The sequence below is a fragment of the Eptatretus burgeri genome, chromosome 6, assembly GCF_056783735.1.
Source record: "Eptatretus burgeri isolate ZD-2024b chromosome 6, Ebu_testis_v1, whole genome shotgun sequence".
Classification (NCBI taxonomy): domain Eukaryota; kingdom Metazoa; phylum Chordata; class Myxini; order Myxiniformes; family Myxinidae; genus Eptatretus; species Eptatretus burgeri.
In genome coordinates this window covers 5,764,506-5,790,206 of record NC_140966.1, presented here as the reverse complement: position 1 = coordinate 5,790,206, position 25,701 = coordinate 5,764,506, and the positions used below count along the sequence as shown (strand labels likewise).

General features: G+C 42.3%; 1 protein-coding gene across 2 annotated transcripts in view; it reads right to left on the bottom strand.

Annotated features, from left to right (window-relative positions):
• The window catches only part of LOC147024174 (phosphatidylinositol 5-phosphate 4-kinase type-2 alpha-like), a 45,914-nt gene that overhangs the window by 19,731 nt on the left and 482 nt on the right, over nucleotides 1–25,701 (bottom strand). For both annotated transcript variants that reach the window (XM_085883828.1, XM_085883830.1), the window contains exons 2-3: nucleotides 17,953–18,050; nucleotides 17,515–17,611 (exon numbers count right to left, since the gene is read on the bottom strand). In XM_085883828.1, the coding sequence (XP_085739954.1) occupies nucleotides 17,515–17,611; nucleotides 17,953–18,050 (195 nt within the window). The remainder of the gene's footprint in view (nucleotides 1–17,514; nucleotides 17,612–17,952; nucleotides 18,051–25,701) is intronic.

The window sequence follows — 25,701 nt, the reverse complement described above, 5'->3', positions numbered from 1 at the left end:
GCTCTTTGGGTCCTCACCGAACGCAGACGAGAGGTTCGGCAGGAACTGCTTGCAGCCTATGTTGATCTCTGTAAAGCGTTTGATTCAGTGAATCAGGATGCTCTCTGGAGGATTCTTGGTCTTGGTGAGGTGCCACCAAAACAGATCCATCTGATGTCTGAACTATACTCTGGTACTGAGAGTGCTGTGAGATGTGGTGGTACCATCTCCGACTTATTTGCAGTTATTGGAATTCGTCAGGGGTGTGTACTGGCCCCCACACTTTCTGGGGAGGATGTCAGAGAGATCAAGCTGCGGTGCATCATTTGGGAATGTCAATATCTCTAATCTTGATTTTGCAGGATGCAGTCATCTTTGTGGAGACTCTGGATATCGTTTTGGGGGCCCTCGAGGTGCTGAATGACGAGTCGGGGCTGCTGGGATTACGGGTTTTCTGGGTCAAAACCAAGATACAGGCTTTCAATTACATCTTGGATGCTGCTGTCCTGTCTGTACCCATTTGTGGTGAAGATGTTCAAGTCACGGAAAGATTCACTATCCTTGGCAGTGATATTCATGCCTCTACTGGCTGTGAGGCAGAGGTCAATAGACATCTGGGTCGGACCTGGTAAGTCATGTATTCACTGGATCAAGGGGTGTGGCACTGTCGGTACCTGCGCAGGACGAAAGTCCGAGTCTTCATGTCCTTGCTGCTTCCAGTCTGCTCTACAAATGTGAGACTTGGATTCTGACCAGGGATCTGAGATGGAGACTTAATTCCTTTGGTACCAGGTCTCTTTGGAGAATCCTTGGCTGTCACTGGTCAGACTTTGTGTCCAATGAGCGGTTGCTGAGAGAGACTCAAGAGATTTGTTACCTGCATATTTTGTGAGCATCAATTGCGGCTCTGTGGACATGTGGCTCATTTTTCTGACGCTGATTCAACTCACCAGATTCTCTCAGCGAGGGAGCCTTGTGAGTGGAAGAGGCCAATGGGCCGAACACGTTCCTCGTGGTTGCAGCAGGTTGATCAGATGGGGATGGGCCAGGTATCTGCCTGGGGGATGGCCAGACAGAGGCCCCTGGAGTACCAGCAGAAAGTGGACACAGTGACGCACTGCTGCGGCGTATGCTCCTATACCTGACCCTCCCCAACCCACCCCCCCTCCCCCAATTTCTTTAGTGCCTTAAACAAACTTTGGTTGTGGTCAAGTGTAATCAGAATTGTGTGTGTAGTTTCTGAGAAGTTGCAAATGTTAATAGACTGATGGACGACACGCCATTCCATAAGCTCCCCGGAACCATGTTCCACGTGAACTAAAAATAATTATTATTAATTGGTGTTCTTCATGCAGTATTCTCATAATAAAGATTTGTTGAAAATTCGACAGAAGCTTAAATCCATAATAATAAATGTATGAGTGCGAGTGAGTGTCCTCCATAACTCCAAGACCATGTAACCGAGTGGCCTAAAACTTTGCATGCATACTAAAGGGATCGTCAAAGGAGTGCATAGATTAAAACTGGGTTTTTGGGTTAATGTAAAACACCCCTTTTGAAGATAATCAACAGCCTTAATTATCCTTTATCAAGGCCTCATCCTTGGTCAGCTCGCTCCCCCTCACAGGGATCTTAATTCACCATTTTTTTGGCCTGCTCAACGATGCTTCGACTTGGAACAGGCCGTAACAGTCTCTCAACGATAAATTGCTGAAAAAAATTTTTGTTCCGCTTTCCTCACTCATAGCGAATGCGTGATCTTCATACATAAGAGTCGCTGCATACATCACAATGCTTCTAAACGCCCGGAGACACCAGTGTTTCTGCACATGCGATAAGCTCTAGAATCTCTTAACCTGAGCCAAATTTAAACTGCAGAATTGATCTTCGCAGCAGTTCCAACTGCTAAAAAAAAAAAAAAGATTAAAAAAAGGTGCTCATTTGTCCAATTCGGACATTGTTTGACACTCCGAACATCTCCTCGTGTTTGTGCCTTCATTTAATTTCCGCACATGCGATAAGCTTTTGAATCTCAACCACTGCCAAATTTTAAAATTTAACTGCAGAAGTCACCTTTGCAGCAGTTCTGACTGCTTAAAACATAGAATAATAATAATAAAAAAGTGATCATTTGCCCAATTTGGACATTGTGTTCTGCAAACAGTATTCTCATAATAATGGTGTCTCCGTGTGGTGTTTGTTCCAAGCGATCAGCAATTGCTTGTCAAGCCAGACATTCCTCATTAACTGTTTCATTGGAGTGTTTGCTCGAGTGCTTAATAGTGGTGGGCAGAGAGATTCAAAAGGACTCGATTCCAACCATTGAATCAAAAATAATCGAGTAGTGCACCAGAATAAAAGTCGATTCCAAGCAATTCCTCCCTCCGAGAAATAAGCAGGTTTTTTTGTTTGTTTGTGGACATCGATGATCTTGGGGGCTGGGCAGAGAAGGGTGAGGTAAACATGAAGCAAAGCAACGCCACTTACACCTTGGTTGGCCCACACTGTGATCCCCGAGGGAAAAGATCGAAACCGAGGCACCGGGGGGGGGGGGTGGGGTGGACGTCGAGGAAAGACAAAAATTAAGCTCGTGTTGAGAATAAAAGAAAACTAAACACCAAATAATAGGACACAGACTACATAAAGAAGAAGTCCAGAGTCTGTTTCCACACCGAGAAGCCGGAATGCACAATGTAAATAATAATGCCTGCCCCTCCTCTTGTGACAAAGAAGATCATGTTTCAGGGAAATGGCAATCTACACCAAGTTGAGAGGCTGAGGAGGTGCTACCTGTCTCCAGAAAATCCAAAAACTACAGCCAAGTCAAGACTTGTGCACCGTCACAACTCCTCATGCTTCCCACCTAAAGCAACGTTGAAAGATGGCAAAATATTCCACCAGGAATCCAATTTTATGATCAATGAACAATGTCAATTTTTTGAGTTAAAAAAATGGATTAAAAAAAAAATCTTCTGTTTTGACACCTGTGACCAGAGGGTCAAATAAAAAATAAAAAGCATTGTTACACATTTCATGCATCCCTCAATGTTAATTGCATATACAAAGTTTTATTTAAAATAATAATAATAAAATAAAAACCCTTTAAAAATGTGCTTGTAATTGCATTTTCTGGTATTTGACCTTTTGGCTCCTCCCCAAGAAGTGGGGCCAAAATGATCCAGCTCTCACACCTTCTTGCCATGTGGTGACCATAACGACCAAGTTTGTTGAATTTCTGCCCAACCGTTTAGGAGACAGTGTGACAGACCAGAAAGCAGATTACAATATCCCTCTCTCCCCCCACCACCACCCCCTGTTTTTTGGGGTTTTTTTTTTTTTCCAAAAAAGCATGGGGATCAAGATTCTACCATGAATTGGGGAAACAAAAATGTATCAAATCCCACAGAGAAAGACAAACTTTGAAGATTTCTGGAAATATATTTATGAAGACACAAAAGAACAAGGAGGTGCATTGGATCGGAAATTTGGAAAATAAAAGGCAACACCAAGAGGAAATGCGCGAATGAGATTTGATGAAGAAAAAACAAAATTTTAAAAATAATAATAATAAAAAACATAAAGTAAAATTATAAAATCTCAAGCCTGGACTTCTGGCTAAAGCAATGAGATTCTCTCCACAATCACTATGCTCGAGAATTCAAAAAACTCATCCAAGAAAAAAAGGCCAAAATTAGCAGTCTGTGTGGGTGGCAAAAGAAAGGAAAACAAATACCACTATACCTTTCAAAGTACCTTGAAAGGGAGTTGATCTGGGTGGATAAAAGTAGAGTTTACGTTTTGGGCTTTACCCTCCGGCAAAACAAAGAAAGAGAAAATGGGGCGGGTATCGGTGTGGAATAAATTCTGCAAATGACATCACCAACGTGCTGGGAATGGGGAATGCAGATTGGACAGAGGTGTGCACATCATAAGTGACTTATTGCCCAGAGTAGAAACATGAAGTGACTAGTTGATGGAGGCAGGATAAGAGGAAGAAAAGGAAGGGAGGTGGAATGAGAAGTCAAAGAAAGAGGAGAAAGGGGGGGAGGAAAGAGAGGAGGGAGGAGGGGTAGAAAAGAGTGGGTTGGGGTAGAGGAGAGAGGGGAATGGGAAAGAAGAGGAGGAAGTGGAACACAGGGGGGGGGAGGAAAGGAAGGATTATGGAGAGAAAAAAGTAAAAGGGGGAGAGGGTGAAAAATAAGCATGTTAAGGCATGATAATTAAGAGAAATTTTTTTTTCATTCAAACCGTCTGGAACAGGTAATATGTTTGTGGATGACGTACTGTTTTTTAAGTTTCTGGGAGTCGTTAATAATCCCCCATGGGGTGGAGTATCAAACCACACACAGACATGTGATGAATAGCATGTCCCACCTGGTTGAAATGATGAGACCATTTCCGATCATCATAATCATTAATGGGTCAAACACCGTTAAGATGTTTTCAAAAGCGGTCTCCAGGCCGTCATCCAGTTTCACCGATGTAAATTTTGTTGCAAGGTGAGCATAAAATACAGTAAATTGCACAAGTGAAATAATCTGATATTGGTGGTGCACTTTGGTCCGGATATTGTTGTGGGGTTGATTAAAAAATAATAATAATCACAGGTAGTACAATAACTAAGCAAATATTTGAATGTTCTCGGTAGTAAATTGGAAGGTAGTGTGCCTTTCATTAGAAAATTTCACTAAGTTTTGTCTCATTTAAATGAAAAGAGAGGTGGTTGAGATAGGATGGAAGTGGTTTCTGTGTCGTAGAAACCAAGCTACCTCACAAGTATATACCAATAACAACGTACGAGCTCCTGACGGGAATCATCACAGAAATGATGCAGCACCACCTAACATGATGAGGTCTAAAGACAGAAGAGGATACTAGGGAACAATAAACCACTTACTACTAAACAAGGCAATATTTGAAAAATGTAAAATGAAAAGAACCAAATTTTCCACAGCCTGGATGTAATACAAAAAGAAGAAAAGCTTTTGATAGTGGTCCCACATTCATGGATGATAAAATGCATGAAGGTATACAACATCAACCCCCAAATAATCAAACCTATTGAGAAAACAATTGAGCTATGGAACACCACTGGTATTACAGCACTCGGAAGGAAAGATCGAAATACCAGGGGTAAAGATAAGACACGAGATCTTTCAGGGAGACAGCCTTTTCCCACTCCTATTTTGCCTGTCCCTGGACCCACTGAGCAACCTCATTAATGAGCACGGACATGGATACACCTCAACATCCCATAAAAGAGCTTCCAAAGAGACAAAAAAGGTGACATCGACTGTAAATCGATGATTTTAAAGCTCATTGCACCGGATGAAATATTGGCAGAGCAACTGAAATTCGTGAAACGGCACACAAACGACATTCAAATGGAATTTGGCAAAGATAAATGTGCCAAGTGCACATTTGTACAAGGGAAACAAAATAAAAATGGACTGTATATATCTATAGAAATAAAAAGTAGTGCATGTTTGTGTGTGTGTCCTCCACAACTCCAAAACTATAAAAACCCAGCAGCCTGAAACTTTGCATGCAGACTAAGAAAACTCCTAGGAAGTGCAAGAGTGAAAGCGTCTCATCCACTGAAAACATGCAATTTTATTTTTACAGGACATCCCTTTGTTTAACCTTTTTGTGCGATCTCCTTTTGTAATCCACCTCTCACTTCCACATCGATACATATCATCACGGGTCTGGCGGTTAATTTAATCTCCCCTGACCTAACTGTGGTGGATGAGCGCTTAACACTGACCAGCCCGGATCGCCGAGCAGTTTTCCTTACGAGGCGGACATGTGATCCTCAGAGATTATAGCGCGCAGGGGCAGGGCAGTTCTGGCACAGCGATGGAAGCACAGCACAAGGGGTTTATACTCAAACCCCACGACAAATACACGGACACAGAAACTTAAAATAAACAGGGATTTAATGACAATAGACAAATATTTACAAGGGTATAATTCAAAATGTAGTAATAATACGTGAAGTAAACTAAAGCCTAAAGTCGAGGCGCCTCTACACAGACAAGGGGAAATGAAAGAAAAGCAAATCTTATCTTTATCGTGGCACGTAGTCAATAGTCCAGAGATGGTCTCTATTGAAATTTGCGATTGATGCGCTTCGTCCTGCACGGGGAGACGCGCCCAAAATGGCGCTGAGCCGCTCTCTGGGCGGAAAACGTACGTGAGGCAATATTCAACCCAGGGCTCACCAACTGCGTTGCAGCTTCCTCGTCGATCACACTTGCCGATGCCGTGGCATTGCAGAATGGCGCCGTCTCTTTCAGGGATATACACGAGGCTTTGAGGTCCGTGTCTCATGACCAGCCAAGAGTCAATAGCCAGCGTCTTGCTCAGTAAGCGAGCCAATTCGCCTCAGCACAAATACGAGAATCGTTCCATCTTATTCATGGGTCGAAGGAAAGCCACCGTTATTACAAGTCATCTCCGAGCTCTGTCTCTCGATCGCATGCATCCCTTACACCGAACTCTCAAAAATCGAACCAAAACCTCTTCCTTCTGACGTCACGCACAACAATCATCCACCTCCAGGCGTGGGCTTACTGCCACGAAAACCGAGAAGGCGGGGCTTCGACTGCATGGACATGCAACTGTCTTATTGTTGTTGTTATAAAAACACACTTCTTTCATGGCTGGTTTGTAAATACAAAAGTGTAGGGGAATGTCACAAGGGGCAATTACATACTGGGGGAACTTGGCCTTAATCCCTAACTAATTAACACAGCACCCTAACCCTGTATGGTGATTGTGATCCCATTGAGTGTGAACATAGAAAACAAAGTATTGGACCAGATAAAGTACTTTGTTACAAAAAAGAAAAAAAAAAACAGCATTGCTAATTGAGGTGTCAGTACCCAGCAATTTTGGCTGACACAACATAGAAATCAAGAAAATGACCAGATACAAGAATATCAAAAATGGAGTCAAAAGATCCTGGAAGCAGAACAACACAGAAATTGAAACGGTGATAATCGGCGCAACGAGAATGAAAAAGAAAAACGTCACTGCGATCTTAAAAACCATCCCTGGGAATATTACTGCAAGCTGCAGTTGGAACATGGAGCTGTATATAAACACTAGAGTGCGCTCTTCCCCTTAACGCTGTGCCGACAAGGGGACTTGGCCGCCATTACCAAAACGGGAAAAAATCTCGGATCGCACTGTCTTACCGTTTCTGTGGATCCGACATGTAACGGCACTTCCTGTACATTTTGAATGTCGTAAAACTGTCAACGGTACATGGAAAAATAACTTAAGATTATGCCTGATTTGTGTGCAGCCTGGCGTTGCAACAAGAGGAGGAAGAAAGGAAGTGGTATTTCCTTTCACAAGTGAGTATTTTATCAATTTTACTGACAGAAAAACGGTAATATTTGGAACGCTTCTGCCGGCAGTTTACAAAGATACTGTTGCTACTTGTAATTCTCGGACAAGAACATGTGCATTGAAAGCAGTCCATGGCGATCGATTTAATGGTACAATACAGCCGTACAAAATTGATCATGGTCGTGGAATTTGGCAGTTAAGTCGTTTTCGCTGCATTTGACTCACTACGATGTCGAAGTAATGCTCATGTTTCTCGGCCAGTAAGGTAAGAAAAATACTAATATATTTCGTATGTATATTTTCCAATTGGTAAACAAGCATGTAGTTAATTAGTATGCTAATTATTTTACTCGTATTTACCAATACAAGTGAAATAATGTGCTGTACGATACTCTCGTAGTGTACATCGCCATATTGTAAACACGGTGCGTGTAGGCACATCCGGATATTTCCTCAATCAAGTTGCCCATTTTGGTGATGGCGGCGGGTCGTACAAGGTGGCACAGCGGGGTTACGTGCGCGGTATAGAGACAGCGCACTCTAGTTCTTATATACAGCTCTATGAGTTGGAAGCTGTTTGAGGCTCAATGACAATCCTAAAAAGAGCTCACAGAACAAAAACTTCACAGCTTGGTCCATAAATTATGACCCTTTACCAAAATGGAGACGGATACTTCGAGTCTGGGAGGACTCCAACACCTTCTGAAACCCGCATATGAAGACAACACAACACACACACGCCAGAAATAATGTGGACTTGTTTCCATGAAGAGCCGTTACACAATCACCACCTGACCACCATCACAAAGCCATAGTCTATGCTGAACGTTGTGCTAAAAGGATTTAATTTTGGAAGAGCAATTACCATTCGTGATGACTGCCAATTTGAAAAGGTGCATAAACAGCACTGTGGAACAGTTGATGATCAGCTTGATCTATTTACTGGAAAGTAAATTCCAATAACTTTCTGCAGACCTGAAAACTATTTTGTGATGACTGGGCTTGCTTTACAAACTGCTCCACTAAACTTTGGGTGAAGGGTAAAAGGGCCCCATAAACTACCCAGTGGTAGTGGTGGATGTCATCCATGGTTCAAAATATATATGTATATGTATAATGTATATATCAATAAATAATCACCAACACTGCCTTTCACCAGATATGTGTTGCTACTGGTCATCATGTCTTCACTGCAGCCGTTTTTGCAGAGTAGCTTCATCCAACATTACTCAACTGTCATATTATTCTGCTCCCTCCTTGTTCTATGAAGTCTCCATTTTATACATTTTGACATTCCTCAGTTTTTTTACAACTTTGTATATAACTGTGATATTTGTAACTGTTGTTTTACTTCTTAACTTGCTGCTCTTTTACATCTTGCAATATAATTTCTTGCTCTTCCCCTCAATTTTGATGTTCCTTTTAATTTTCGTTTTTCTTATCGATTTGTTTTACACATCATGGCATTCCGGGTTGCTGTGCAGCCACCTTATGTTCTCTTCATCCCACCTGTGTAGAGGAAGTTTTAACAAAATCAGTTTATACCACGGAAGCAGCTTTGTGTCCCACACATTTGCAGTCAACGAGAAACATCGCAAATAATGGACCTTAACCCGTTTTTTGTTCTGTTAACTCTCCAACCCTTCGGAGTATAAAGTTAGCCTTGCCCGAAAGGGAGAGGCTATTGTAACTAGTCGTGTGTGTGTGTGTGTGTGTGTGTGTGTGTGTGTGTGTGTGTGTGTGTGTGTGTGTGTGTGTGTGTGTGTGTGTGTGTGTGTGTGTGTGTGTGTGTGTGTGTGTGTGTGTGTGTGTCAGTATCAGTGTCCACCCACAGATCAGCTTCAATAGAGCACCCACGGTGTGTTAAAGAGGTTGACGAGACAAATACCCAATTGAGGCTCTGCATTTTTAAATGCTCTGTTTTGTTAAAAAAAAAATATATTACAGGGAATCGTCGTGAGAGAAAGAAAGGGCTCTGACAGTTTCACCCACACTAAATCCATGCAAGCCTTGCATTGTTAAATGGCATGCTATTGCTCGTTCTCATATCAGAGTAACATCAGAAATTTGATGTCTATTGTTTTACCTACACGTCATACAGAATTAAAAATAGCAATAAGTTAGAGCCCTTAAATAGCATTATCTAATTAGTGAGGGCAATGGACTGGCATCCCAATGGTTGTGGGTTGCTGATCCTTTTTGCTAAATAAAAGGTTGCTAAATCAAATCTAGCTGAAGGTAAAAGTTTTAAGCAAGTAAATTCCAATCTTCAGAAGTCTTGCTGCATTCGTCACCGTTTGATCGTCAGCAAAAACGTCGCTGGCTCATTGACGGCCTTCAGGACGGGATAATAATGCACCTGGTCGATCTGCGATAAGAGTTCATCCTTTGTCGGCGACTAAATCCATCCCCTTGTTACAGGACGCCGTTCAGAATGACAATGGGTCTTGCTCTTCTCTTGTACTTTCCATTAAAATTAAATTAAAAATAAATAAATAAAATAAAATGAAAACCTTAATTGTCTGGTGTTTTTTTTTTTTGTCAACGACTTATCTATCCTGGAAAGAGTGATTATGGAGGACATCAACATCCATGCAGCAGCTGACCTCCACGACCCACCCTCACAAAGATTGATCCAATTGGTGGATATATTAAATCTACAGCAACATGTTCTCTACATTTTATTGCCGATTTGGTTTACCTGGACAGATCATCCACGTTTTTGTTAAACCGTTCACTTGTAGAGCTCAGCCGCTAAAATGGTTAGTTGAAACAAAAAACGGGTAATATGTACTCTGACAAAGACACAGCCTACTTGGCAGTGTCTTAGCCGCTTGAGAACTGGTGTTGGCCACTTCAGTGCTGACAATACAAAATGTGATTGTGGCACGAAGCAAAGGACGCCGAAACACCTTCAACTCCTCTGTGGACTCCTGCCTGAACCACGCGCTCTTGCTGACCTTTACACCAACAGCAGCAAAACCAAGGCATGCATCAAATTATGGCAGGGAAACATGTAAAGATACAAAATACAACATCATTTCTGGTTTATCCACATAATGTACATGCATAAAACATAAATAATTACATGGGTCGTTAAAACTATTCCGATGGCCTATGTTGCTTGACACACTTGTATGGGTATAAATGGTACATTTTATGACCCTGTGCATCATGAAAACAATTTTTTAATCCTAATGTGGACCCTGATACAGCCACAAAGGTGATTAACCAGTTACCATGGTTTGTCTTTAAGATGAGTGGTCTCCAGCTGTTAGAGTTAGACAATCATTCAGTGTGACGACTCCAGCAAGTGACCACCTGGTGTTATGGCAGACCATCATCAAGCCATCACAAGTCTTGTGAGCACTTGTGAGGCGTCTCACAATGATATTTGTATCTTCACCAATGTTGGCACATGCATCACATCGTTTTAAATACTTCGACAGCATCAGTATGCACATTTGATCACAACTTTTAAGACCATCAACATATCTATGCAGATAGAGAAAGTGTGGGGGGAATGATGGGGAGGGGGTCAGGGGATGCATTGAGAAAAATAGCACTGACAAAAAGAAAAGAAAATAAACCAATGTCACCCGCAGGGTGACCCGTATCTTGCCAAAAGGTGACCACGTGTGACTTCTTGGTCACACTGAGGTGAACAGAGCTGCTATCCACCAGGAGCGACTCCTTGAGGAATATCTGCCTACGAGAGATTCCGATGAGAATCGTTCTACAGAGTAACCATGAAAAATATGCGTTTGCCTCATAACGTCACCAAATGACATCATAATGTCTCAAGCTTGACATATCTAGAAAGCACTCAGAGGTGTTCAATTTGAGGTACTACACGATATGGTTCCTAAAACTTGAAAATTTGACCTTGGGGTCAAATATGTTTGACCTTTGGCATTAACCATGAAGGTCAAGGCCAATCACCACCAAAAATTAATCAGCTGAGCGCCAGACCATAAACTATATTCCCATGAAGTTTGAAGACGATCCGATCAAAATTACTCAAAAAATAAGGGTTTCGGCGGCTCCCCTGATTTGCAACAAAGTGACCTTGACTTTCAAAATTTTATGCGCTGAAAGGGAACGCTATAGGCCTCTGATATGCGAAGTTACAAAAATTTCCAATGATAACTGTGCTCTGCAGAATTTTTTATACGTGATTACAGACAAACAAACAAACAAACAACAAAAAAAAATAAACCAATGTCACCCGCAGGGTGACCTGTATCTTGCCAAAAGGTGACCACGTGTGACTTCTTTAAGGTCACACTGAGGTAAACAGAGCTGCTATCCACCAGGAGCGACTCCTTGAGGAATATTTGCCTACGAGAGATTCCGATGAGAATCGTTCTACAGAGTAACCATGAAAAATATGCTTTTTCCTCATAACGTCACGTCTCAAGCTTGACATATCTAGAAAGCACTCATCGAGGTGTTCAATTTGAGGTACTACACGATATGGTTCCTAAAACTTGAAAATTTGACCTTGGGGTCAAATATGTTTGACCTGAGGCGCTAACCATGAAGGTCAAGGCCAATCGCCACCAAAAATTAATCAGCTGAGCACCAGACCATGAACTTTGAAGGCGATCCGATCAAAATTACTCAAAAAATAAGGGTTTCGTCGACTCCCCTGATTTGCGGCAAAGTGACCTTGACCTTTGACCTTCAAAATTTTGTGCACTGAAAGGGACCTCAATAGGCATCTGATATGCGGTTACAAAAATTTCCAATGATAACTGTGCTCTGCAGAATTTTTTATACGTGATTACAGACAAACAAAAAAAAACAAAACATACAAGCTGACTAACATATCTTGCAAAAACTTCGTTTTGGCAAGATAAAAATTACCCCCGTGTGGGGGTGACGGTCATCTCTATAATACCACAAGTTCTCAATGTTCAGTTATGACCGAAGACTACTGCGCAGCTCGACTGCGCAGTAGAACTGTGCAGTTTGGTTAAAGATGACTCAGCATTTTGGCGCGCGCACGAAATTATATTTTGAAAATAAATGCCGACGTTTACATTTCGGATTTTGAAACTTTTGCACCTCCGGCAGAAAATGTATAAATATAAAAGGCTAAAAATGTTTTATATTTATATTTCATTTCTCCTTCCTTCCTTCTTTGCGAATCGCATCGGCGTTTTTGGCCATCTTCCAGATCACGTGACGATCAGACGGGAAGGATATTCAAAAATCTGTCCTGTTAGATAAAAGATAATATTTTTACTATCATAATCAATAAACAGTTGCCGAATATCTTGTTGAATGGCAGACTAGATAGGTTTTGAAAATGGCGATTTTTATAACTTATGTGACCTCGTGACCTTGACCTTGAACCCGGACAAAAGTCATATCATTGTGCAACACTCATCGACCTCTACCCACATACTAAGTTTCATCAAGATCAGAAAGAAAAATTAACGGACGGACGGACATTTGGTCCGGATTTATTAGGTCATCTCGGCAGAGATGACCTAAAAAATGGGAGAGGAAGGGAAAGAGTAGGGATGGTAAGAAAAAGTGAGAGGAAAGGGGGAGAGGTTAAAAAAAAAAAACTGGGATAACATCAAAAACCTCACCCCAAGGTAAAACATTCAAATTATCAGAGCGCGATACGCCAAATATTTTTTGTTTTTAATTTAAAAGTACTGTATATAATGACTCAGAAAAAATAAATAAATAAAAACAAAAACTTTCTTATTCATCATAGGTAGATGGCTCCTACATGGCAATACAGGTACATCCTGTCCGTTGCATTACAATGTAAAACTAGAAAGAGCAATCAATGACCTTCTCACTGCAAGTAATACCCTCACCAGGATTCGTTTTGTGTGGTGTATTTTGTGTGGCAAATAAATGGAAGGATGTGCTGAATGAAAGGTCAAAATGGTCTACTTGTAAATATGTAAAGGTCAAAGGTCTGAAAAGGTCTAAAAAAAAAATAGTGAAGATCTAAATCAGTGATCTTCACTATTTTTTAGAGGGGGGGAGGGCACTTTTGCCGATAAGACATCAGTGTGAGAGCCGCCACAGTCTGCAGGACTCCACAAAGGCTGCTATTAGGCCCCACCTCCACATACTCGTCTTTGTTGTGGTTAACTGGGCTGCGAGCGTAAGTGTTTGTATGGTTGGAACCATCTCCTGATGTCCTATATGATATATAGTGCAAGTGCAACCATGTCCTGATGTAGTGATGTTATTTTTGTGCTTCACGTTGGAACACCGATTTGAAACCATTGGGTCAATTTGATAGCATTTACAGCGGAATATGATGGAGCGTTTTCACATTTGTGTATCATCAGCCGCACGTCAGGGGCCGCACTTTAGGCCACCAAGGGCCACGCAATGAAGAACGGGGTCTAAATGGTAAGAATGGTCATGTGGAGTCTGAATGGTCTTAAAATGTCGAGAAAGGGTCTACAGGGTATTAAAAGGTCTGAAAGGTGTGAAGGTCTAAATGTCGAAAGGGTGTAATGGGGTATAGGGACTGATGTGATTATTAAACATACTCACCTGTGCAGAAAAGAGACAGACAGACAGACAGACAAACAAACGGACCCAAATGCTATACCCTCTCCTATGGCGAGAGTAATTATAGCATTTGCATGACAAATGGCACCAATTCATTGACATTTTACTGTTCAAAGTTATTATTCAGAATCGAGAAAGGGATTTGTTATAAGCGATCGCTGAAAGTTTATCAATGCAATCAATTTTGGCACAAACAGTAACGAATATTATGAAGGCCTCGACAAATTGAGCAGTACAATTTGCAAAGCAACAAAGCCGTCGTTAAAACCTGGCGAGTTGCCGTGTCGGGAATCAATAAAGATAGAGTTATTGGTCACACCAGCACAGTATGACAGGCATGACGAGAGAGGGATGCCATAAATCAACAAAACATTATTTCACCAAGTATTAGTTAAAACAATGTTTTAGAACACAGAACCAGTGTGATGATGAACCTGTAACAAGCAAGCGTCTTCTCAAGGTTCTGAGGTTCAGATAATCTGGGTTTAAAGCTCTAGAAAGATAACATGAATTGTTTGACTCATTTTCTAGTTTACATAACAAAGCCAAAAAACCCGTATCAGTAGTTGACGAGCAATCAACTTTGAACACAACTCAGAGCATTGGCACAGTATCCCTCTTCTACACTAGCAATGCATGCAAAACATCTAAAAATCATGTAATATTATATATATATATATATATTCTGTCGTGATGTGACAAGCATATGGCTAACCATTAGATATTAATTTTTCATCCTAATGATCATATACCCCGTTCAAAATCATATCTATGGGGTTTGAGGATCATAAGGCATGGATGAGTGGCCCAAGTCACAAACTGATCGACCATGCCTGATGTCAAACTGGAGCTGGTTTGGACAGGCATTTTAAACTTTGCAAGGGTGCTGGAAATAACTAACCTACTCATCAAAATGGGATCTTTAACGTCCATCAGATAATGCCAGGAGACAGGTCACCTGCTTAACGCACATGCGAGGGAGGGCACACGATGATGCAATGCCCTGCCTATGAAAAAAAGCTCACCTCCGATCAGACCTCCCAAATCTCTCACCATCCTCCAAAGGTTGGTGGCAGCACCCAGTGTTGGGTACACATCCCCATTCTGTACCTTCACTCCTAAAAGATAGAATCATGCTGGATACTACTCAGGCTAAAGCGAAATATCTCAACACAGTCTTCATTGAAAAAAAAGGCCATGGTATGCAATCAGTTCCTTCTCCTACCCACTCTTTCCACCATAACAAATTGCTTTCTGCAGCACCTGGACTTCTCTACCAGACTGCCACCAAAGTTGAGAAGTTCTAAGTCAATCTTGATGCCTTCTCTACAACTGGACCCAATGGAATTGGCACTGTAATTCTCACCTGTGCTTCAGCAATATTGCCTTCCTTTCCTCTAAAAATCTCTCAGATAGTCTGTCTTCATCTCGCAAAGTGTCAAACATCACGCTAATTCACAAGAAGAGTTCCAAGTCTGATGCACTCAACTACAGACTGGTTAGCCTTCTCACGACAAGCAAAGTGATGGAATCTATCGTTAATGCATATCTCAAGAATTATCTCCAACTCTCTAATAATCAGTTCTGTTTCTGCCCCATATGTTCTACCATGGGCATGCTGTTTCTTTCAACCAAACAATTGTTCTCACATCCCCAATCTCAAAGACATCGGAGTTATTTCTTGAGCTTTTCATCCTGTTTGGCACCCAGCATTATTTTCCAACATATCTCCCGTAGGTATTCTCTCCAGAGTCCATTTTGACCTGAGGCTATAGAGTCCAAGGCTCTGTGTAATAACACTGGAGGATTTTCCTACTCCTCAGTTCAAGGCTCATCTTAACATGAGGCACAGGAGGCTGAGTCCCAATACCTCCCCATTTCCCTTTAATCCTATCAGTCTGTGAACCTGCTGCCCAATGTCATTTAGGTCCTCCATGAGCCTAGATTGGTGTCAAAAAAAAAGTCAAATTGCAAGAAGCAGTTTAGGGATTCCACATATGGTCTTTCTAAGAGTCAAGTTCCCTGTTGGGAATCGTAACAAGTTCACTGTTGCATCACAAATCAACTTCACCTTACCACCCCCCCCCAGCCCCCAACAACCCCCACTCCCTCCAGTCACGACATATGCAATGTGAGGTACAAGACCAATCACAGCACCTATAATTAAGAAAACCAAAACAGTCTTACTCCCATAGTTTCATTATTTGAATAATTTGTTAATTCTGAATAAAGTAAAACATAGAAACAAAGAACGAAGACACAATCACCAAAAGTAATGCTGTTTGAATGCCTAATTTTGATATCATAAATTCCCATGTGCAAGATAAACTTTTCTGTTTGTTTTTAACAAGAAAACTAGTGCAGAGTTGGGAATATGCCTTATAAACAAGTATAGGGTTGAGGATGCGCCTCTTGCCAGTGGTCGTCCTTTAAAGATGATCATACATGATATCATAATTAAAAAATAAATTTAGTTTTGGAGTACAACATTCCACAGATCCGGTTTACACATTTTTCCCAATTTACATTTTACTATTCCATGAGTTTCCGCATCACCCTGGTGGCAAAATACACTACCTCGGGAAGCTGCAAGGATTTAAGAGGAAGAGACTTGAGAAAAATTTTCAATGCAAGTACACAAATAGATAAATGCTTTTTTAATTGATAACAAAACAGAATTTCGTTTTTTCCCCCGTTTTTTTGGAAATGGAAAATTACTGGCTCTAAACATGCCGCCAAGACGATCCAACACAGCAGCCTGTTTCAAGCTCTCCATCTGCAATCATGCAGAAGAGTTTGGCAACAGAGAAGTCAGGAGGAAGTTTGACGTTCGTGACGTCTCCCACTTCTCTCTTCTTTGTTGTGTTTCAATCATCTTGTACTTACTTACATGAGGAGGAGAAAAAAATTTGAAACTGTGATTGGTTACTGATCTCGTGGACAGTCTGACGACCAATCACAGCAATGACGTAAATGTGAGGAGGATGAGGAGGAGAAAACAATTTGAAAACCCCTCCGATTGACAGTGTCAAACATTGGGGTAATAAATAAAGAAATCAAATCGCTCAATTCCTTCCTTAATACACGGTTTTGCATCACTTCCCAGTACCGAAGCCTTTGTCGCTATGTGAAAGGTAATATTAAATGATCCCTAACCCCATTCCTTCGTGAGTGAAGGGAAGCGTTCTCGGCCTCCACCAAAAAAAAAAAATCGTTTTTGATTTCCTCAAAATGCCAACAGGATTAGAGCAGCAACGCTGAGTACTCCGACAAGTGTATAATATACGTACAAGTTACGTATATTGGCAAAATACACAAATATATAAAATAATAAAAAATTTAAATAAAAAAATCAATACATGCAGATCTCTACCTAAATAAATAAGATGGGGAGGCCTACATTTATACATTTATTTGTGAAGTGACAAATCAACGATGTAACTTGTACATGGGGATTTGCAGTAAACAATATTACACCTCAAACTAGATTGCCAACATGTCAAGAACAGACCAACCTCTGCCTTGCTTGAAAGAAATTGTATGAATGCAATTTCCCAAAATATCTGCGACCACCTGCAGGTCGAACAGACACTGGTTACGACTCCACTCACAGCCACACACCTGGTAATCCAAGTCGTCGATGCAGAATCGTTCACGAAGGTTCCTGAACACCAGCGGGCAGTACTCCTTCAACTTGAAATGGCTCGGCATGTTTTCCCTGGCAGGGTCAATCGAGTAAGACAAACGGCTATCAAAATATAATTTACTTACCTATGTGTAGTGATTCTGACACAGACTCAAAGCAAGACTGTTGTCATGAATGCAAAACAATCCAAATAATTGAGCTTTTGTACTCTTTCCACATCCAGGAAGTATCGCTTTAACTACGCGGCTAGGTTTTAATTCACCTTTCTGTCAAGCGCTCTTTTCTTGCATATGCAAGTCCTTCTACAAGATGCAGAAGAGGTTTATAATGATGTAAATACCAAATTGTACTGCAAATAAATGATTTGTTTTGAAACTTCAAACAACCAGCAGCTTGATGGCAGCAATACCCACTTGTTGAAAAGATGATTGTTAACCTTTATTTTGCTGTAAGCTTTGAAGTCATCTGGAAGGAGCATGACAGGCTGCGGCACATGAATGAGTTCATTGATCTGCAAGGGCCATGAGAAAAAGAAAATGCACAGTGATTAATGTCTACATCACTTTCAGCCTTTCTACCAATGGGCTAATTATGATAAATTTTTGTATCACAAGATGGCTGTACAGTGTACCCCAACCCCCGATTACCCCGAAAATAAAAGCATTTCGACCAATGAGCGTTTACATGACTGTAAGGAGACTGGTAAATGGAGCCGACAAAAGTATTTCAAATATGTGAGATAAATTATTCAATGTAAATTCAGGAATCGATAAAATGTTACATGAAGTCTTAAAAACAAACAAACAAAATCCACGAACAAGCTTTCAAATGTGAATTCATGAATTTCAGTCTGTTAACACACTCATCCCTACTCTCTAAATAAATTCAAGTCCATGCCCTGTTAGATTGAATTGGCATGGTGTGGTGTGGATATGATGCAAGCTTGATGGGTGAATGGCCTCCACCTGTGTCAAAGTTACCCAAGTAACTCAGTCAGTAGAGCACAGGACTCAAACCCAAGTCATGGATACGGACCCCACATTAGGTGGAAATGCTTCACCGGACTCGGTGGCGTAATAGTTAAAGCATCTGCCGTGAGTATGGGAAGTCGGCGGTTGGAACCCTATCCCAGCAGAGTTATACAAAGACTAAAATGGTATGTGCTACTTCCTTGCTGGATTCTCAGCATTCAAAAAGGATAGAGCATGGACAAAATGAAAATAAATAGTTTGACAAACACTGTGAAGGCTTGATGGGCCTAATGGCTTCCTCCTGTGTTAAAGTTCCTCGTGTAGCCTTGCAAAATGACGCATGTAAAAGCAGAGCTAAAAGGGAGATCTCCAGGACATCACCATTTTCACTAATCAACAAATTTAGGAAAGGCAGTGGGATCCAAATCGTTTTCATTGTTGCATGTTACTTCCAGTGGTTTGGCCAGAATTCAGACAAGTTGTTACAAAGTTAGTTTTATTTGCCTCACCCGTTCCTGTCTCATTCTCAGCCATGATCTTTCTTGGGCAAACCAACATTTCAAAGTTGGCCACCAAAACCAGTTGCTGACTGGGCATCCTCTGTCATACAAAGTCCTTCCTTGGCACACCTGAAGTCATATCCACCGACAAGGCTTTCATTTTCAGCTTGATAGAGCACTGCTCTCCAATTTGGTCCCCTGCCTCACACCTTGCTCAGCTCAACACCAAAGAAACCAAGGCCTTCAAGATCACTGGAATCTCCCACGTTGAAGCCGAGTTTAATAGATATAACTTCCCCATCTCAGACAGGTTGGTGGTCTATCTTCTTCCACCTCCTTTCTGGTCTTGCACCATTTGCTCTTTCCTTGCTTTGTACTCCAAACTGATGTCATATTTGCCCAGGTTGACCTCAAAAACAGTTGGTGGTTGAATTCAATGACCCTTTTTCTGTTAACACTGTCAAGGCTCATATAAGAGCGAATACACAGAACATATAACAAAGGGAGTAGACAAGAGAGGTGGCCTATGTTGAACTTTGGCCTAATGTTGACCTCAAAAGTGTGACTGCTATATCACATGGTAAAGTTTCTATTTCCTCCATTGAATGGTTTTCGATGTACTCTTTTCACAAAATGCAGACACGTACGTATGAACGCTACCGATGACTTAACCTCGCCACCGCAGGGTAATAATGAATCATCCTGTGAAAGAACAAGATGGTAGTTTATAGCAGGATCGAGATTCAAACCTGAGCGAGGCAGGGAACAAGAGGGAACTTTGTGTACCCCGGGCCATTCTGCGAGACCTTTGCATCAAACAATAACAAATGAGTGTGTGTTGAGTGTGAAGCCTGGTGTTGGCTTATGGTTAGGGTGGCGGCTTGGGATCCTAGGGTCCTGAGTTCAAGTCCCGTTGGCCGCTGAATTAAAATACACCAGGAGGTTGACTCAGCCTGTCATCCTTCTGAGGTCGGCAAAATGAGCACCAGTGTACTGGTAAGGGGGACACTGCATCAGCGGCATAGCCGCGTCCCAACCAATGGTGCAACCAGCAGCTACAGGCTGCACTTGATAGAGAGTTTGAGTGTGCATGCGTGGCAGTGAGTCTCCTGCATCACCCCAAAACCATGAAAACTAGCAGCCTGAAACTTTGTATGCAAAATAAGGGAACTCCACAGGGGTGCATGAATGAAAATTGGGTGTTTGGGTTAATTAAAACACCCATTTATGAAGATAATTGACAGCCTTATTTAATTATATCCTTTATCAAGGCGTCATCCTTGGTCACTTCGCTGGGGTCTTAATTCACCATTGTTTTTGGCCTGCTCAGCAATGCCTCGATTTGGAACAGTCCACAACAGTGTGTATTTTGTGGGGGGTTTCTTTTTCCACTTTGGTTTAAAATTCAAAATTGATGGTGTTGCTGGTGTTGTAGTTGTTGGTGGTGTAAAAAAATAAAAGAAAACCCTGACTATCAAAATAACTCCGCAGCGCATGAACATTTAATTCCCATTAGACTAGGAACCTAACCAGAAACCACAACTATAAACACACTTATCAAAATAACTAGGCTTAGGGACTGCTGTCTGTGTGCGCAGTTTCTAAATCCGCAACAATATCATTCAAAAGGGCCAGAAGCGCAGTTTGGAACAATTTCTGGAAAGTTAAAAAAAAAAAAAAAAAAAAAAAAAAAAGAATCCAAAAGTTGCATGTTCACTTTGTTGAACAGACTTTGTTCATCACCAATACATCCAATATGCTAAAAATTTGAAAACCAAACACCAGAGAGAGTACCTATTAGTTACAGTTGAGAATGCAGATTCATAGAAACCAAAGTCTGCAACAGCAACAAGTTCCCTTTCGCAATCGACGTAACCCAAACAACACTTTTGCCAAGGTAAGATGCCTTAACCCTCCCCCTCCATTCTTTTTGTCTTGCCTTACCTTCCCTTTTTGTCTTGCCTACCCATCCTCACTCCTCCATCATGCCAATTCCCCCCTCCCTCCCCATTCCCCCTTCCCTCCACGCTTACCCCCCTCGAAATGTCGAGCGACATGTGGTGAGGTATTACCTCCCTCCTCTCCTTCTTCTCCCCCCTCTTCCTGCATATTCCCATTAGCAAAGGGATGGGTTACATTTGCTATTACAAAATGGGGGAAAAAAAAAATACAATAAAATAAAATTTAAAAAAGGCTTCCCCTCCTGCTCTTCCTTTTGTTAGGTTGCGGCCCGATCTGCTCAGTGTTATAGCTCTTCTACAAGCCTCGACTGTATCCAAACACACACACACACACACACACACACACACACACACACACACACACACACACACACACACACACACACACACACACACACACACACACACACACACACACACACACACAGTAGAGGTTATTGTAGTGTGTTTGCACAGGCAACTGTGCATATCCACGAACAGACAACTTCATTCTCAGATCCAACATAATGTAAATACCCCAGCACCTGCGAGGCTTTGCATTGTTAAATGCTCGACTTGTTTTTTTTTTCTGAAATCTGGACGAAGTCCATATTTAATGAATGCACAAAAGTTTTTTTTATGCTCGCGCAGTCAGATCGGTGATTTACTTACCTTTGATCCGAAAAAAAAATTGTTCTGTTTTTCAACATCACAATGCGGAAAACTTGCGTTCCACTGGCATTAACTATGGTTGCTGCTTTTTCATTATTCAAGTTGAGAATATTTTATTGAAAGGTTAAAGATCACTGCAGTCGTCACATATTATGTGCCCAGCTAATGATCCAGGCAGTTGGGAAATCAGTAAATTGCTAACAAGTTAAGGTTATAACTTCAAATAAAATAGCTTTAAGTACATCATGTATACATATTGTTACGGAAATGGCCCTTCGTATGCTACTAAATATAGGATTAGCCCAGATCCCCCATTAAATGCATATTTAGCCAGGCTGTTCGGTAAAATGGACGTTACATGTGCGTCGGGAGGTGTCACAGGCTGTTACTTGTTTGTGCAGTGGTGGTGGATCGAGTGCTTCTTCTTCCTTCCTTCCTCTCTCCAGACAATAGTCCCCGCCCAGCGCTGAGAGGGGGAGTGGCCAAAAAGAGGAAGTGAAACTAAGGGGAGGAGTTTGTCGGCTTTGTAAAGTGGCACGCCCCGAAAATAAAAAGTGGTAAAAAACTGAGAGGACGGAGTTGAGCAGTCGGGCTTCGAGGCGAGCGTGCGCCGGGAAGGCAAGAGAGAAACGACGGAGCCTCTGACTGTCCCTACTCACCTCACGGCTTGACGACGCCTTGGAATCCCATGGACACAGCCTGCCGGAGCCCGGCACCTCGATTTGGCCTTGTCTGGTGAACAGGCCAGGCCTCGACTTGTATGCTGGACCTTGTGAGAAACCAGCTGAAACCCATCATCGACCTTTCGCTCTGGTGCAGTCGACCTCGCGGGGGTCTGAACATGCGGAGGCCGCGTGCGTGGGTGGTGCGACAAAGGAGGGCGAGCGCCATCTTACCACGCGGCATGCTCTAGCTTGGGGCTCGAATCCGTGGACATCGGCTTGTTACGAGCGACATTCGTGCTTTTGACACTTTCCCCTCATCCATGAAACATCACCAAGTACTCTGTCTTGTCTGCATGCTGTCTAAGGCTTATCTCGGTAGGGACCCCTTCAAAACCCGTAATCCGTATCTCCCTAGTTAAGAACGGGTTATAGATTAATTAAAACATTGTCGTGAATATTTTGCTTGTGTTGTGTTCCCCGATTAGTATGAAGTTGTCGCTTTGAGTCAATTTGTGCCGCGCTGAGAAACAATTCGCTCGATTGGTATATAAAACCAAAATGGTTATAGACTGGCAAAAAAAGCTCGGCATCTGACAAAACCAGTCTGTAACCGGGGTCTATTTCCCCAACTGGTAAGGTCCAGGGGTACATTGGTATCGCAATTGAAGACACGTGACCCGAGGCCTGTGCCGAGCCAGCCAGCGTTATTAACCCCGGAGACGGCGGTGGTGAGGGTGGTGCCGAATCTGTAAGGTTTGGCCCCAAGAGTCGGGTGCAAATCCCACCACCGCTGAATCCTTAACAATATATATGTATATATGTATATTGTCTGGCTTCTTTCTGGGGACTATGGTGCAGTAATTGGGCTTTATTTTGATTCCCAAGAAATTGGTCCATAACTCCGACGAATAGGTTTTGTCAAAGGACAGATGTGTGTGCCAATACACACGCAGGGGAAGTGGGGCAAGGGGATAGAGTCACAATATGTCGATTGAAAATGATGCATTTGTTGGCACTGAAATAGGCTGGACGCAAGCAGTCAGATCAGTAGTTGGAAAAGGATTTGCCTTTGCAACCAGGATTGATTGATCCTTTGTCAAATGTAATGGTGGTCTTTGTGAAAGATAGTGTCAGTCTGTGTCTGCAAACAGGCAAAAAGATTGATTTTATCAAATTAAAGCTGATAAAAACCTGCAGTTTCTTGGCAACGGTTAAATTGGGAGGTTTGCCATTGCCTTGCCAGAAGGAAAAAGGTGACAGGACGATACAGAGAAAGCTTCCATCAGAAATAACTCACCTGCATCACTAGTTTCTTATTGTGAAGTGAACAAGGGAGGCATGGGGTGGGGGGGGTTGAAGTAAGATCCCAATTCACCAACAAATGGAAGATGTTTTTGCATCTTAAAAGGATTCCCTTTACCTTGAAATGATAATGACAAGCCATCATGAATAGCAGCTACTTCGATTTTGATATTGTGGTTGCAATGGTAACGATGCCTCCAGAGAGTGACAAGGCTGGTGTAAAGAAGGGGGAGAGGGGGGGGGAAGTCAATGATGACCTTTCCAGAACAAAGTAGTTGGTCCCAGCTGGTGATGTGCATGGAAAGGGTATGAGGAAGTTTGATGATATTGTGTGGAATATAAATCCTCCTGTTTATATAACAGGCTTTGGACAGGAGGGGACAGCGAGAGGATGGTGACCGTGTTCTTACTGTGTATACGACTGACAAGGAAAAGAGTTGGCCTTTTGAGAATGGCCAGATCTATCGGGTTTTCAGACTTGGCAAGGAGACCAGGAAGATGCAGAATGGGGATGTTATGGTTGTGTCCACCAACATAAGGTCAAGAGAAGCGACCCACATGTGTGCGCGTGCGTGAGTCTTTAGAGGTCATCCATGGGGTGGCTTTGGATCTTTTGAAAAATGATATCGAGAAAGATCTTTGAGTTGTAAGCATCGAGTGGGTTGCCTGTGAATATAGATGTGATGACCCCTTCACAGTTTTTCTGACATTCCATAAGGACGCCTCTTATCAGACTATTCCTCAAGTTTGAGTTTTTGTCCAGTGGGCCAGTTTGTCCCATTTTATTTTATTTTTTTGTATACCTTGTCGAGGTTCCTGTGAGAGCTAACACACAATACACAGCAAGGTGGCATGAGACAAGCAAATGGGGTGGGGGGGGGAGGACAAAACAGTGGGGAACAGAGACATTAGATCTGTGGAAGGGAGAGGGATGGGGTGGGGAACATGGGGAATACAAGATGGACATTACTGGGACTTTCAGGAAGGAAAGCAGGGAATGTGAAGGAGGTGGGTTTGGGTAGATTATCAAGGGTAGAAAAGATCGAGGACTTGGATGGTGGGGGGGATAGGTGGTGGTGAACAGCTGTTTTGAAGGCCTGGAGGGAAGAATGGGATTGAATAGTGAGGGAGTTTATTCCAAAGGCGGGAAAAAAGGGGAATGAAAGAGTGAAGGTGAGCAGCGATTCGTGATTTTGGTAGTTTTACCAGAAGGGGGTTGTTGGCGGACCTTGAGCGCCCTGCGGAAATGTGGTGGGGACAAATCGCAGAGAGAGCAGACGGTAGAAGACCGAAAGACCACCGACCAGCCTGCGGTGAGAGAGTGAGAGGCCCAAAGACTCTGCTTCATCGCGGGAGATACCAATGATCCGAAATGCCTTGGTTTCCACAGCGTGAAGCCGAGAAAGGTGGTAGGCAGGAGCACCAGCCCAGAGGGGAGAGCAGTACTCCATCAGCCTGCTTCACAATACCTCCACTGCCAGTGGTTTGGGCACAATGCAAAGGCTTATAAAAGGCAAGTTGCTGCGTCCAAGTTCAGCGCGGACAATTATTGCGCGACCGAGTTGAAGTGAAGCGCAGCGAGCGAACAAGTTCGAGGGTTGCCCAGTTAACGCGTCTGGAGAGAGAGAGGTGCAACAGCCGAGAACATTGGGGGGGGGGGGGAGCCTTCATAGGACAAAACAAGTGGGGGTAGTAGTTTCCCCATCACAGCACATCATCAAATTTAAGTGACAATTTCAATTTTTTTGTGCCTGATTGATATATATATATATATATATATATATATATATATCGAAATATAAATAAATAAATAAAGCATTCTCTTGATGTGGTGCGTTGTTGTTGACAGACAAGTATTCCAGTCTGTCCTATCATTCTCAAAAGGATGAGGTAGGACGTCAAACGTCACGTACACTTCGACCAAACAAACAATCCTGAGGTAACAAACAATCCTGAGGTAACAAACAATCCTGAGGTAACAAACAATCCTGAGGTAACAAACAATCCTGAGGTAACAAACAATCCTGAGGTAACAAACAATCCTGAGGTAACACGCAATCCTGAGGTAACACGCAATCCTGAGGTAACACGCAATCCTGAGGTAACACGCAA